We start from the raw sequence: 14,340 nt of genomic DNA on the forward strand, positions 1-14,340 counted from the left end.
TGCTGTCCAATCAGCGCCGTGCAATCGGCCAGCGACCAATCGCTAGAGCCCTAGGGAAAGCACAGTCGCCAACCACGAGTTGCGTCTCCGCGGCGTCCCAGCCTTGCTTCCCCACCCACAAACGTAGGGGAGGGGAGTGTAAGTACCGCTTCCCTCCACCAATCCCCGCCGGCCACAGCTAGCTTTCCCGCCCGGCCCCTTTGCGTCACCATTCTAGGTGGCCCCCTCCCGACCGTACAGCCAGCCAATCAGGAGGGCGAGAGCATCCCGCCTTTGCTCTCGTACGCTGAGGCTGGTATCCGTCGGAACTTGGCTAGCCAGCAGCGCCGCTAATATCTGGCAGGAAGCGGTGGTTTAAAGGACGTGGCGGGAACCTGGTGTTGGCCGAATTCGTCACTCTCACGGCCGCTTGGGTAAGTGCCGGGGGGCTGCATTTTCTCTGAGGAGGAGCGGGAAGGAGTGCTACGGGGTTAGGCATCACCGCGGGGCGCTGGAGCGGCCTCTGAGAGCACCCTCGCTGGCCCGGCCGCCGGCCTCCGACTTGAAGGTCCCGGCATGCAGCGGGGTCGCGGGGCCCGACGGGAGCCCGTCCGCCGGCCGGAAGTAGTTCCTGCCCCGCGGCTTTGGAGCTCAGTCAGCTCAGCTCGCCGAGGTGTCTTGGGTGTCTCCCTCGTTTCCTCCGCAAATATTACCATACTCATCCTGCCTTTAGGAACCCTAAGGCCAGCAGAACAGAGGAGACAGGCTCTGAAGTAGGGCTTGGTCAGTGTCCGAAGGGAAGTCCCGATGGGAATGCAGAGGAGAGGGCGGGTCACCAGGGAGGTGTGTTTAAACTGACCCTTGGAGGATATTTGGCCACCGCATCCTTCCTGAGGGAAAGTCATCGCAGGGGAAAAAATAGCTGGGTTTGGTTGGAACAAAGAGTAGTGAGATCGTGGCATGCAGTTAAAAATAGTCGTTGGGTGATAGTAAGCTCTAAAGGTTTTTGGAACAGGGAGTGACCTTCAATATAAGGAAGGAACCAAGTGAAAAGCTGGAGGGAGTGGTTTTTCAAAAAGAATATGAATGAGTAATTCACAAAAGGAGAAACCTGGAGAGCTACTGTGTATGAGATGGTGGTGCTCAACTTTACTGGTCATCAGAGAAATGCACATGGAAATATTTTTGCCTGTTCTCCAAATATCCCCCTCCCAACCTGTTGATAAAACAGTGCTGACTGTATTGCTTACCCTGGTAAGGGAGAACACCTCAGCAGAGCTTTGGCAGTGGCACATAGGGAAGAAAGGCAAGATCGGAATTTTTTGAGAATGGCAAGTTTGGTTTAAGGTGGGTCTTTCAATTTGGGAGCTTGATTAGGATTGAGTAAGGATCATGAAATCACAGCCCAGGATTGGTAGGAACAGCTGAGGCCAGGATTTTTGAGAATTTTACTGTACGGATTGTTGATGCTTCCCATTGCAGAGCTGATCCATCTTTTGGGGAGTTCATAATGACCAGTCAAGCCATTTGAACAATGAAAATATTATCCTGGTCTCCTAGGACAGTAAAATCATGCCAATGTGAACAGTAAGTTGTGTCTGGGAGGGGAGGGAGTGTAGGTAGTTTCGGTCCTTAGTGTCCAACCTGTGTGAGTATGGCTAGATGGTTTTGATTTTCAGAAAAACACTGTAAAACAGTTTTACACCTACCGGGTCAGCAAAAATTAGAATGTTGAATAATATTAAGTCTTGGTGGAGACATGAGAAAGAATTCTCATATACTGCAAGTGGGAGTGTAAACCAGTCTACACCTCCCCCCTTCCCCCAGAACATTCTGGAGGACATTTTGGCAGTATTTAGTGAAATTATGTATGCGTAAACTCTTTGGCCCAGCAATTACTTGGCTATGTAAATACCCTGCATGTCCCTGTGGAGACTTGTTCATTATAGGAGGGTGTTCATTACAACATTATTTCTGGTAGCAAGGTGCTGAAAGCAATGTAGGTGTCACAGAGAATGGGCACATTAAGTGTGGTATATGCATGTGCTAAAACTGAGGGACTACTTCAGTCAGAACCAATGAAGTGGGGGCCGGCCAGTGGCGCAGAGGTTAAGTTCACATGTTCCACTTCGGCAGCCTGGGATTCGCTGGTTTGGGTCCAGGGTGCAGACCTACGCACTGCTTGTCAAGCCATGCTGTGGCGGGCGTCCCACATGTAAGAAAAAGTAGAGGAAGATAGGTGTGGATGCTGACTCAGGGCCAGCATCCTCAGCAAAAAGAGGAGGGTTGGCGGCAGGTGTTAGTGTAATAACATGAAGTGATCGCAAACATACTTTAAAGAAAAATGTAAGCATACGTATATAAAATTGTGTTTTTCAAGACTATATATCTAAAACCTATTAAAGATGAATTGAAATTAAAGATGAATTGAAAAGGCATGTGTTACAAACACTAGAGTAGTGAGGGCCACCCTGTGGCCGAGTGGTTGGGTTCCTTGACTCCCCTTCCATGGCCTGGGGTTTTGCTGGTTCAGATCCTGGGTGCCGGCATGGCACCACTCATCAGGCCATGCTGAGGCAGCGTCCCATGCCACAACTAGAAGGACCCACAACTAAAATATACAACTATGTACTGGGGGCGTTGGACAGAAAACAAAGGAAAAAGAAAAAAGATTGGCAACAGTTGTTAGCTCAAGTGCCAAAAAAAAACCAAAGAAACACTAGAGTAGGTTCCTATGGGAGATGAAAAATGGAAGAGTAAAAGAAGAAAAGACCTAGCATGAACCAAAAATAGAGTACCATGCAATAGGAAGTATTACCAACTCAATTATACACATGCGAAGCCCTTAAAAGGGAGGACAGAATGTGGTTAGTAAGGGCCAGATGATGAAGGCCCTTATAAACCATGGTAAAAGAGTTTGAACTTGATCCTGGAGGCATAGGGCAGTGTTGAGTGACTAAAAATCCTGCCAACCCAGAGAATCCTCTCCACAAGACATAGGAAAAAAAGCAATTTTATTACTGAATAAGCATATCCAGATTACAGTGCATTGTAGGTAATCTGTGAGTGAGATTACAAAGATAGAAAGAAATGCAGCCTTATTTATACAGCCAACCAGTTAAAACTATTCTATTTTTAGCCATTACATCCATAAGTTCTCAAGATTAACAGCATCTTGTCTTCCTATAAAAAAATTCGACTGCACCATTTGCTTCCAATTCTTTTCTTTTTCCTCTCCAAAGCCTCAGTACGTAGTTTTATATTCTAGTTGTAAGTCCTTCTAGTTCTTCTATGTGAGCCACCACCACTGCATGGCAACTGATGGATGAGTGGTATGGTTCTGCGCCTGGGCTGCCAAAGCAAAGCCTGCTGAACTTTAACCACTAGGCCGTCAGGGTTGACTCTGCTTCACATTCTTTTACGAGGTTCATTCTAAATTCACTTGGTAGTTAAGGCAGCCATTTATTTTTAGCTAATTGTCTTTATCTGAAGGAATAATAAAACTTCTTTCTATGACAAGCATATGGTTACAGCTCAGAAAAAGGTGCCTAGGTTAAACCCCTACAGGGAATGGGAGATGGGAGTGTTATTTTCCTAGATGTGTACATTTGAAAGGAATGACTCCCAGACTCTTGAAAAATCATGTTGGGGTTGTAAAGCTGACAAGAGGCTTGCTCAGCTTCTAATTGAGATTTTTTTCAGGTGGCTAGGTTGGAAGGACAAGGAAGTTGAGGTCATTGGCAAGGGAGTGGTTGAAGTGATGAATCATGAAGCCTAAAATGGATGGGGGGGGGGGGCTGGCCCAGTGGCATAGCGGGTAAGTTCATGTACTCTGCTTTGGCGGCCCGGGGTTCACTGGTTTGGATCCTGGGCGTCGATATGGCACTACTCATCAAGCCATGCTGAGGCGGTATCCCACATATAAGAACTAGAATGACTAACAACTATGATATACAACTATGTATTGGGGCTTTGGGGAGAAAAGAAAAAGAGAAAGATTGGCAACAGATGTTAGCTTAGGGCCAATCTTCCTCACTAAAAAAAAAAAAGCATATCTTTAAAAAATAAATAAATAATAAAATGGATAGGGAAAGAAGTGAAGTGGGAGGGACTGAGAGCAAGAAGGAGAGGATTAGAGGACTGAAAATCTTGAAGATTAAGGTGTGAATATGTGAATGAGAGTTGGAAGAATAGCATAGGAAGTTGTGGTCAGAAAGTAGTAGTTGGAGGGAGAAGTAACAAATATCAAGAGCCAAGTGGCTAAAAGAATGGAGATAAAGTCCATTGAAACTCATCTCTAGGAATTGGGTAGGTCATCTGTCTAAACTTGAACATTGTCTAGGATGGTAACAGAATTCAGAAGACCGACCCATAGGCCAGAGTCCTCAATAAATGAGAGATGAGGGAAATGAACAATGAAGACGGGGAAAGGGAGGGTAATGGCTGATGGAAAGAGCCTCAGAGGCAAGGGTTTGTATCCTGTTGTGGATGAGTGAAGCTGGAAGTGGCATCAGGTATCAAGGAACACAGACTCATTATTTTTTTATTGCTATCTGTAATGTGATTTAGTTTCCTCAGATGATTTTTTTTTATCCAAATGAAATTTTTCTTTTTACATTTGCAGATTTTTCACCATCAAAATTAACATTGCAAAATAAGCCAACATGTCTGTCGATCCAATGACCTATGAGGCCCAGTTCTTTGGCTTCACGCCACAAACTTGCATGCTTAGGATCTACATTGCATTTCAAGACTACCTGTTTGAAGTGATGCAGGCTGTTGAACAGGTTATTCTGAAGAAGTTGGATGGCATCCCAGACTGTGAGATTAGCCCAGTCCAGATTCGTAAATGCACAGAGAAGTTTCTTTGCTTCATGAAAGGGCGTTTTGATACCCTTTTCGGCAAAATGGAGCAGCTGTTTTTACAGTTAATTTTACGCATTCCCCCAAACATCTTGCTTCCGGAAGATAAATCTCAGGAGATGCATCCTTGTAGTGAGGAAGAATTCCAGCTTCTCCAAAAAGAAATTGAACAGTTACAGGAGAAGTATAAGACTGAATTATGCACTAAGCAGGCCCTTCTTGCAGAGTTAGAAGAGCAGAAAATTGTTCAGGCCAAACTGAAACAGACACTGGCTTTGTTTGATGAGCTTGAAAATGTTGGCAGAGATCATGGGACTAGTGATTTTAGAGAGAGCTTGGTATTCCTGGTCCAGAACTCCAGAAAACTACAGAATATTAGAGACAATGTGGAACAGGAAAGCAAAAGACTGAAAGTATCTTAATTTCTAGGTAGTAAAAGGGGGTCTATCAGAAAGAATGGTCAGGGATTTACGTCAATGACTATTCTTATTCTAGGAAACTGTATATTTTATTGGATTTTCCTCGTTCACTCTTTCATGTATTCCACGCCTTCTCTTTCTCTGTCCCCTCTCCTGAGGGATCTATCTACTACCCTCAACTAATCTTTGAAGCATCTGTTCTTAGAGGCCCCTAATAGATGGGAAGGGATTCTTGACTCAGTAATGACTGATTTGGGGGCATAATTGAAGTAGTTAAGCCTCCCCTGGCCGAAGATATCCGTAAAGTTGTACCTTGGTCATGAGTCCTTTGTAACCTCGGTCCTTTTGACTTATTCTTTGGATGAGACAAATGAGGAAAAGGTTAAATGGGTGGCTTCTTGGTTAACCAGCTGCTACCCTGTGGGACAGCCAGCAGAGTGCCTGCCCTTGCCCAGTAACTTTTCTACACGAGGAAGTGGATAACTAGTTGAAAGAAGCAAGTAGCAGAAAAGACAACCATGATCTTTAGTAAAGAAGAAAGAAGTTTTTGTTTCTAAAATAAATCCTTTCCACGACCAAGGCCTCGGTGATGGTAAGCAGTTTGCTATGTTGAGGTCCAGCAGTAGAGGACCTGGGACAAAAAAGAAGCAGATGTCACTGGAGCAGAAAAGGAAGAAGCCTGGAACATACCCAAGGCGAAGTTTATATTAACTGATTGTTAGGTATTTGTAGCAATTTTTTTTTTCATGCTTCAGTTAGTTTTGGAATCTGCGTTGTAACTAATATTTAATTAACTTATTTATTCACACTCATAAGCATCAAATATTTGGTACCCTCACTGGGAAATTTTAGCTGTGTCTTGTGCTTAAATTCAATGGAGTCTGATATTTCCTTTTGTAATCAGTCCATGTAAAGAGTTAGACCACCCAAGGAAAGGGGAGAAATAGCAATTGATGCTCCTAAGGTATAGCTTTCCCGTATGTCTTCCTAAAGAACAGGACTCGGAGTTTCTCCTTTATGTAGAGGAGTAACTTAGGGTATTACTGTTTGCAATTAAATATTTAAAGACACAGGAAGCCTGTGTTTACCTGGAATATGTTTATTATCAAAGAGTCTTTTTTTCCAATCTTGTACATTAAATACATTTGTTTCAAAAGCTTTGGTTTTTGATTTTCTACTGTCTGTAGTGTCATGGTGTGTTTCCTCCCTCAGTATGACTTTTTACCCAAATGAAAATTTTCTATTTTTTTTTTACATTTGTAGCTTATTTAAAATATCTGAATATAGTGAGTTGAAAGGTGATCCCCCAAAAGTATTCCATGTCTTGATTCCTGGAACCTGTGATTGTGCCTTATTTGGAAAAGGGGTCTTTGCAGGTGTAATGAAGTTAAGGATCTGGAGATAAGGAGATCATCCTGAAGTATCCAGGTGGGCCCTCAATCCAGTGACAAGTGTCTTTATGAGAAAGGCGGAGGGAGATTTGACACAGAAGAGGAGGAGGCATTGGGACCACAGAGGCAGATTGAAGCGATGCAGCCACAAGTCAAGGAATGCCGAGAGCCACCACAAACTGGAAGAGGCGAAGAACAGCTTCTCCCCCAGGGCCTCCGGAGGGAGTGTGGCCCTGCTGACACCTTTATTTGAAGTTCCAGCCTCCAGAACTGTGAGAATACATATCTGTTGTTTTAAGTTGCTAAGTTTGTTATGGTATCCACAGGAAACTAATATACCTGGTGAAATTAGAATATTAAGATATTCATAAGGATCTAGGCTGCTTATTAAGGAAACAACAGCTGAGACCTAGTTGGCCTCATTATACAAGCAATAATATGGTTTGAATACAGTTAAAATATGGACATGACCTGGGTAGAAGGGTGAAATCCAGTGTCTAGAACTCAGGAGTCCATTTCATGTTGAATAAGTGCTCAATAATTGTTGGATATTAATACTGTTAATATTTGTCATAGTAGTGTCTCTGCAGGAACAAATTAATCTACCTGGCCTCATTCTCCTTTAATAATTAAATTGCTCCCTCAAAAATTCAGAAATAAATCAGGATAATAAACACTTGGTTACCCACTCTGCTTCATTGCCCTATCTTCCATCCAGCATCAGTCTCACCCCATTTCCTACTTCCCTCTACATTGGATCCTATGATTTTGTAATATCAAACCTTCAATTTCCCTAGTTGCCTACTCCCAAGCTTTCTGTTGTATGTATCTATTTATTTTCCCTTACTGTCATGCCCGTTCCCCACTATGTACCCCCAAATAAACTTTTCTCATACTGCTGCTGCAAGTGTCAGGCAGCCACGTAGGGACACAGTTTGGTGTGGTATTATTAGAAAGTAAAGAGTGGATACTACCAACTTTTCAGAAATAAAAAGAATTATCAGGAAATATTAAGAGATTATGTACTCGATTCTGATGTGGGAGGGGTTCTACCCACACCACCAAGTAATTCTCGGACACTGACTGGGTATCCTACAATTCAACTCAATTCTGACACTACCTGGAGATAGCATCAGATTCCACAGGTTAAGGGCTCAGTCCCACAAGACTGCCCTCCACTTCAGATGCCAGTCATGAGTCCAGGTGGTTACCTGTGCTTCTGACTGACTGACTATAAATCAGAGGGTCCCATGACTCCTTGGGTTCATTTGATTCGCTAGAGCAGCTCAGAACTCAGGAAAATTTGTTTACTCACAAGATTTACTACAAAAATTATACAACTCAACAGCTAGATGAAGAGATACATAGGGTGAGGTTCTGGACAAAGGAGCTTTTGTCCCTGTGGTGTTTGGGCCTGGCATGGTAGCATGTGGAAGGGTTCTGGTTCCCCAACCTGGAAGCTTTCCAAACCCCCTCCTTTTGGCTTGTTATGGTGGCTTCATTACATAGGCATGGTTGGTTAAATCATTGGCAGTTGGTGATTGAAGTTGGACTCCTACCTCACACCATATACAAAAATGAACTAAAAATGGGTCAAAGACCTAAATGTATGAGCTAACACTCTAAAACCCTTAGAAGAAAACATAGGCTTAAATCTTGGTGATCTTGAATTAAGCAGTAGTTTCTTAGAGATGACAAGAAAAAACACAGGAACACCAAGCAACAAAGGAAACAGATAAACTGTACGTCATCAAAATTAAAAACTTGTGCTTCAAAGACACTATCACAAAAGTGAAAAGACGAACCAAAGAATGGGAGAAATGGACGTGTATTTAGAATAAAGAACTCAGCATTCAAGACAAATATCCCAATTTTAAAATGGGTAAAGGATCTGAATAGACATTTCTTCAAAGAAGATATACACTTGGCTAAGAAGCACGTGAGAAGATACTCAACATCATTAGGCATCAGGGAAATGCAAATCAAAACCACAATGAGATACCACTTTATACTCACTAAGATAGCTATAATTTTTTTTTTTTTTTTAAAGTTTTGGCAAGGAAGTGGAGAACTCTCATACAGTGCTAACAGGAGTGTAAAATGATGCAGCCACTTTGGGAAAAAGTCTGGCAGTTTCTCAAATGGCTAAACATAGAGTTACCATATGATCCAGCAATTCCACTCTAAGGCAAATGAAAACGTATGTCCACACAAAAAATAGTACACAATCGTTCATAGTAGCGTTATTCATAGTAGCCAAAAAGTAGAAATAACCCAAGTGAACCCAACTAATGAATGGACAAATAAACTGGTATATACATACAACAGAATATTATTTAGCAATAGAAATGAAGTGGTAATACATGCTACAACATGGGTGAGCTTGAAAACATGCCAAGTGAAAGAAGCCGGTCACAAAGGACCGCGCATCGTATGATTCCTTTTATATGAAATGTGCATAATAGGCAAATCTATAGAGACAGGAAGTTGATTATTGGTTGCTTAGGGATGGGGGGGTTGGAGGGAGATGGTTAAGGGGTATAGGGCTTCTTTTTGGAATAATGAAATATCCTGATATTGATTGTGGTGATGGCTGCACAACTGAATATACTAAAAGCCATTGAATTGTATAATGTAAATGAATGAGGTGTGTGGTATGTGAATTATATCTCAGTAAAGCTGATAAAAATAATACTAAGAGTATGTGCTCCAGAAACAATGCTTGAATTCATCTAGCTCCATCACTAGTGCTGTGACCTTGGGCAGATCACTTCACCTGCGCCTGTTTCCTCATCTGCAAAATGGGGAGGATAAAAGAACTTACCTCATAAGGTTGTGAGACTTCAATGAATTCACACTATATAATGCACTAAGCCAGACACACGGTAAGTTCCATTAGTCACAAAGTGAGCTCCATGCAGGCAAGGGTTGTATCTGTTTTGCTAATCACTATCTCCAGTGCTTGATACCTACTAAGCAATGAAACATTTAAAAATATTCTCCCAGGCTCAGGTTCTGCCGTCCAAAATAGCTGAATTCCAACTGTCTTCCTCAATTTAAAGTTCCTACTGTCCCATGATATTCAGAAACCACTATTTATTTCACTTCATATGTCCACCCACCCCTAACAACCCGATACCTAATACATAACCCAATACATAATAGGAAAATTGTCCAAAATAATCATCTCTTCCTTTATCATTTGTGATCTGCTAAAAGTCAGTTTACTGGATGTCTGTTATTTTCGCCTACCCAGGATCCATGGTCTTGATAACTTCAGTTTTCCTTTGGGGAAACTGTCTCTTTCCTATTGCATGCTATTCTCACAGGACTGCCTATTAAGGTGTCTCTTATGACTTCTGGCAAGAGTGGGCATGTGACCCTAGCTAGGTCAGTAAGACTCTAGAATTAGATTCTTGAGCAACATGGCAAAAGTACCAAAAAAGGGGCCCATTTGTTTTTATGGTTAAACCCTGAAAAGGGTGTCCATTAGTACTTGAGTGGAGAGGCTTGATATTTTGGACAAAGGAACCTCTTATTGGAAGCCCAGAAATTAGGAGACAATTGACAGTGGTGGAGGAGATATGTGACCAAACATCCTGGGATACTTAAACTTTATAAAAGGAAAATTGGCCAGGTCAGACACATGAGGATGCTAAAGGGACACATGGTATGAGAGTATGGAAGTTTAAAATTGGTTAGAAAATATGGGCCAAGCATTGGAGCTCAACGGAATTAGGAATTTCAAGGAGGTATGGGGAATTTCAGGTATTTCAGAAATTTCAAGGTAAGGGGAAAAGTACGGGCTAATAGGGGAGAATATAGGGGTATGGGAGGAAAGAGATTGGATTTCGGGGTTGGGGTGAGCTCAGTTTGAGGACAGCAGTGATGGGGTGAGTGTTGAGGAAGACTGGACCACAATATTGGGGAGACAGTAATAACCCAAGTATTTGGGGAACAACACAATGAGTTCTGAAATAAGGGGATCAAATGAAGCTGGATATTTAGGAGAATATTGGAGCCAATGTTCAGGTTGTAGAGGCAATAGGATCTAGTAATGGTATACTTATGGGAACCAGATACTCGAATTTGGGGTAGAAAATGGAGGCCAGGTTTGGTGGCAGAGAAAGTATCATGATATTTGTGGAACAATGTACCCAATGTTGAGGAACAGGGAACTTTGGTTTTGGGAATGGGGGGGGGGGGGGGGTTCTACTATTGGGATTAGCTGAGGGAAGAAATTGGGGGATCATATCCTGAGTAGTCACTGAAGGACTGCACAATGAAGGATAATGGGGGACATGTGAATGGGAAACTATGGGATCAAATGTTTGGAGATCACTGGGCCATATATTGGGATTCAGTGGTTAGTCACTATTCAAGGACAGCAGACGATACAGTATCCAAGATTGAAAGCTGCAAAAACAGTGCGAGGTACATACTGTGGTACCTTGGAGACCTAATTTTGGAGCCTAGTGCCACTGATTATTGTGGGGAATTACTGTAGTCAACTGGCTGTAAAGCACAGGTTGACACTGGGGACCAGTGGATGTCACACTTGTGGCACTGAAAGTGTAGAGGGGCAAGATATTAAGGTATGTAGTGATATAGGATTAGGGGAAGCCAGCAGTGGGAAATGACAAGGCCCTGATATCAGAAAACATTGAGCTTATAAAGATACAAGCTGCATGAATCGGGACAAATTCTAGTTTAGTGGGGGGACTGTACTGGGGCAGAAGTGTCTTGATAATGGAGGCTAGTGGGTAATGCCACAATGGGATAGTGACAGACCTGCTGTTAGGGTAAAGTAGAACTGGATGCTGGCACGTGGTCAGGACCTGGTATGGAGAAAGGTGCCATTGAGAGGCCTGTATAGCTATTTAGTGGAGGGAGACGCTGTCTTGGAATGCTGGATAATGGGATGAAGTCTGTTTGGGAGGGACAGTAGGGATGTTCTGAGGAAACTAGGAAGCAGACTAGGAAGTTTGGCGGGCCCACTGCATAACTGGAAATAAACAGAGAACTGAATATAGAGGACACTGAAAAAGAGGGATTTATTCCATCAGAGGTACCATAATTACAGACATTTCCAAGTAAAGTATATGCAGTATGAGAGCGCTACGTTTTGACATTAAACATTCAGGAGTAAACAGAGACGGCAGGTGGGTGAATAACCTGCCAAGGTGGGTTTTGGTAGTAGGCCTTTTGGGTCTGAGATGACAAACCCCTAGGGGTCAGGTAATTTTCCAGCATGAATTTTTGTCAATGACAGATTCCCCCACGCCCCTCGTCTTGGGTCCCTTAGCTCTGGGAAGGGCTCCGGTCCAGCAGGAAGCCGCCCTGCAGTCCCCAAAGACAGCCCTTCGGTAGACCCCAGCCAGGGCTCCAAAGTCTCATCACGCGCAGCGCGCGAGCTACGGGCATGCGTCTCAGGAGGCCCGCAGCCTCCGGTCCCGCGCCGTCCAGGAAATGACGGTTGCGTGGCTTCCCATCAGGACAGCTCCTCCGGCAACCGGGCTTGGCTCGGCTCCACAGCGGCAGCCAAGCCTAAGGCAGGAAAAAGGCACAGTCTACGTCAGCCTGAACCCCTGGGGGCGCAACGCGCTACCCAGACAAACGCCACTTACCGCGTCTTGCGCTCCGGCGGCGTCCGTTGCGCACTCAGGTCGGCCAGCTCCCGCGCTCCGAGCTCTGTCTGCGCCAGCTCGGGGGCACAGCTGGCTCCTCCTGGGGCGATGCAGCATCACAGGGCTCCGGCCCAGCCCGGGCCTGGGCGCCGACCCTGCCCGCGGGGCCTTCTTTGGAAGGCTGCAGGCTCGGGTCTGGCTCATCCCTTAAAGGACAGAAAAGTTGGGCTCGCTGTGCGCGCCCCAAACACAAAACGATGGGACCCTACCATCACAAAGTGGTAGGGTCCAGGGACATTATCCTCATTATAAACGGGATTCAACCTCACGCCGAGATTCTAAACATTGGGGGCTGACTGTGCCCCTTCCCCTAATCTCCAGGCGCCAGCAGACCCTTATTTCATTACCGGCAGCTGCTTTGGACGTCCCTATTCAATGGACAGTCAGACAAAGGTAGTGACAAGCAGAGAAGAAACGAGCATCAAAAGCTAGATGAAGGAGGTGCGGCGCGTCTCCAAACACAAAATACCAAGCCCTTCTTTTCCCTTCCCTCCCTCCTCGTCCCTGCGCCCACCCCGCCCCGCCGTAGCCCCTCAGGCAAGCTGTAAATGGATGTAAGTAAAGATGCAGGAGGTGATGGAGAAGGCGATGGCCGCGTAGATGAAGATGGAAAGGTGAGGAAAATGGTCGAGATAGCAGCCCTCGTCCATTAGAGGCGCCTCCTCCTTGGGCGGGGGGCGCGCAGCGGCCTTCGGGGGCTGCCCGGCGCGGCCCCCCTGCGCCCTCCCGCCGGCGCGCCGACCAGCCTTCTTGCCCGCGGCCGACGCCGACTTGGGTGCGCGGACAGCTGGGGGCTCTTCCGGCGGAGGCTTGTCAAACAGGCCTTCGGAGTCAGCGTCGGGGTCCCAGGGTTTGCGCTGAAAGAGTTCGTCAGCCATTGGCGAGGAGCGCGGCAAGGTCGGTCTGCCGGGTTTGGGCGGTCGCGTATCCGCCGGGTCGGAGCTCAGCGGGCGGCGGCCGGGGCCGTGGCTCTATTTCTACCACCCGGGAGGGGGGTGCGGGGGGCGGAGCCAGCGAGGCTGGGGGGCCTCTGCAGGGTCTGCCCGGCCTCTCAGCCGAGGCGCCGCTTCCCCTGGCTCCTCCTTCAGCTCCCAGCCTGTTGCAGAGGTTGGCTCTCCGGTTCCAGCTCCCCAGCCTGCGGCACGCAAGTCTCTGCGCAAACACATTTGTTTCCATGGCAACCTTACGCGGGGGGGTGGGGCTATGCGCAGGAGAGAGAAGGGGCGAGAAAAGGGGTCTCGGCTCGTAAAAGGCTGGAATGCAGCCAGCCGGGATCCCAGTTGTGCGCGGAGCTTCCCCAGGGCTTTGTTTCTCCGTGTAAAAGAACTATTCATTGTGGGGTCTTTTTTGAAATTGAAAATTTATTACATGGGAAACCTAATACATAATCTTTGTAGAAAACTTGAAAATTAGGAAGCACTATAAGCAAAAACACTAACAAACAAAGGCTCCTCCAATCCCAAGGCCCAGCGAGAGCACAGTTAACGTGTGGGTGCCTTTCTTCCTTTCCTTTCCCTCTCTCCCGACGTCTTCATCTCTATCTGTCTATCCTGGGTTTTCTCTTCGTGCTCCTCACCCACAAACGCAGGATCCCGGCCTTTTGGACATCTCACATATGATTAGGAACAAGTACTTTCCAAAGCCGGCCTGACCTGAGCCCGTTTCTCCCTCTCTCTCCCACCCCTTCAGGCCCTTCTTGGCATCCGCCTGGCCCTTCTCTGGCTTCCACTGGTACCACCCCAGACTGCTGGGCACCACCATCTCTTGGCATCTCTGTTGCCCTCGAGGTTCCAAGGAGGGTTGGTGTTCCCTTGTGGAATGTGGAGAGAACAGCCACCAGGACTTATTTGGATCTCAGTGAGTTGGAGGGGTACCTGGCAGGCCCTGCCAGTTGCAGCAGACCCGACTCAAACTGTCATCAGGGAACTCATGGTCTCCTGCAACTGAAAGGCCCAGGGGAACCAGGACCAGGGTGCTGAACAATGTGACCACGGTGCTGTC

At 45.8% G+C, this 14,340-nt stretch overlaps 2 protein-coding genes across 5 annotated transcripts; one reads left to right on the forward strand and one right to left on the reverse strand.

Moving 5' to 3' along the window:
* Window positions 1-230: 230 nt before the first annotated feature.
* MIS12 (MIS12 kinetochore complex component) lies at window positions 231-7,811 on the forward strand. 3 transcript variants are annotated; one of them, XM_046675601.1, is made up of 4 exons: window positions 231-413; window positions 1,462-1,566; window positions 3,682-3,796; window positions 4,604-7,811. In XM_046675601.1, the coding sequence occupies exon 4, from the start codon at window positions 4,644-4,646 to the stop codon at window positions 5,262-5,264; it is 621 nt and encodes a 206-aa protein (XP_046531557.1). In that variant the 5' UTR covers window positions 231-413; window positions 1,462-1,566; window positions 3,682-3,796; window positions 4,604-4,643; the 3' UTR covers window positions 5,265-7,811. The 3 variants fall into 3 exon arrangements, with proteins under 3 accessions (XP_046531557.1, XP_046531558.1, XP_046531556.1); XM_046675602.1 differs by lacking the exon at window positions 3,682-3,796; XM_046675600.1 differs by lacking the exons at window positions 1,462-1,566; window positions 3,682-3,796.
* A 3,876-nt stretch (window positions 7,812-11,687) lies between these two features.
* On the reverse strand, window positions 11,688-13,440 carry LOC124247396 (uncharacterized). Of its 2 annotated transcripts, none has more exons than XM_046676612.1 (2): window positions 12,280-13,440; window positions 11,688-12,199 (listed from the first exon to the last, which is right to left on the reverse strand). In XM_046676612.1, the coding sequence occupies exon 1, from the start codon at window positions 13,215-13,217 to the stop codon at window positions 12,873-12,875; it is 345 nt and encodes a 114-aa protein (XP_046532568.1). In that variant the 5' UTR covers window positions 13,218-13,440; the 3' UTR covers window positions 11,688-12,199; window positions 12,280-12,872. The 2 variants fall into 2 exon arrangements, with proteins under 2 accessions (XP_046532568.1, XP_046532567.1); XM_046676611.1 differs by having other exon boundaries at window positions 12,280-12,864.
* Between the last annotated feature and the right edge of the window lie 900 nt (window positions 13,441-14,340).

Source organism: Equus quagga, chromosome 11 (assembly GCF_021613505.1).
Source record: "Equus quagga isolate Etosha38 chromosome 11, UCLA_HA_Equagga_1.0, whole genome shotgun sequence".
Taxonomy (NCBI): Eukaryota; Metazoa; Chordata; class Mammalia; order Perissodactyla; family Equidae; genus Equus; species Equus quagga.

What these genes read in the sequence shown, in the direction of transcription:
- MIS12 (XM_046675601.1), top strand. Translation starts at nt 4,644, where the DNA reads ATGTCTGTCGATCCAATGACCTATGAGGCCCAGTTCTTTGGCTTCACG.
- LOC124247396 (XM_046676611.1), bottom strand. Translation starts at nt 12,483, where the DNA reads ATGAGCCAGACCCGAGCCTGCAGCCTTCCAAAGAAGGCCCCGCGGGCA. An exon ending in CCGCCGGAGCGCAAGACGCG is followed by an intron (nt 12,200 to 12,279) that starts GTAAGTGGCGTT and finishes TTCCTGCCTTAG; the next exon opens with GCTTGGCTGCCGCTGTGGAG.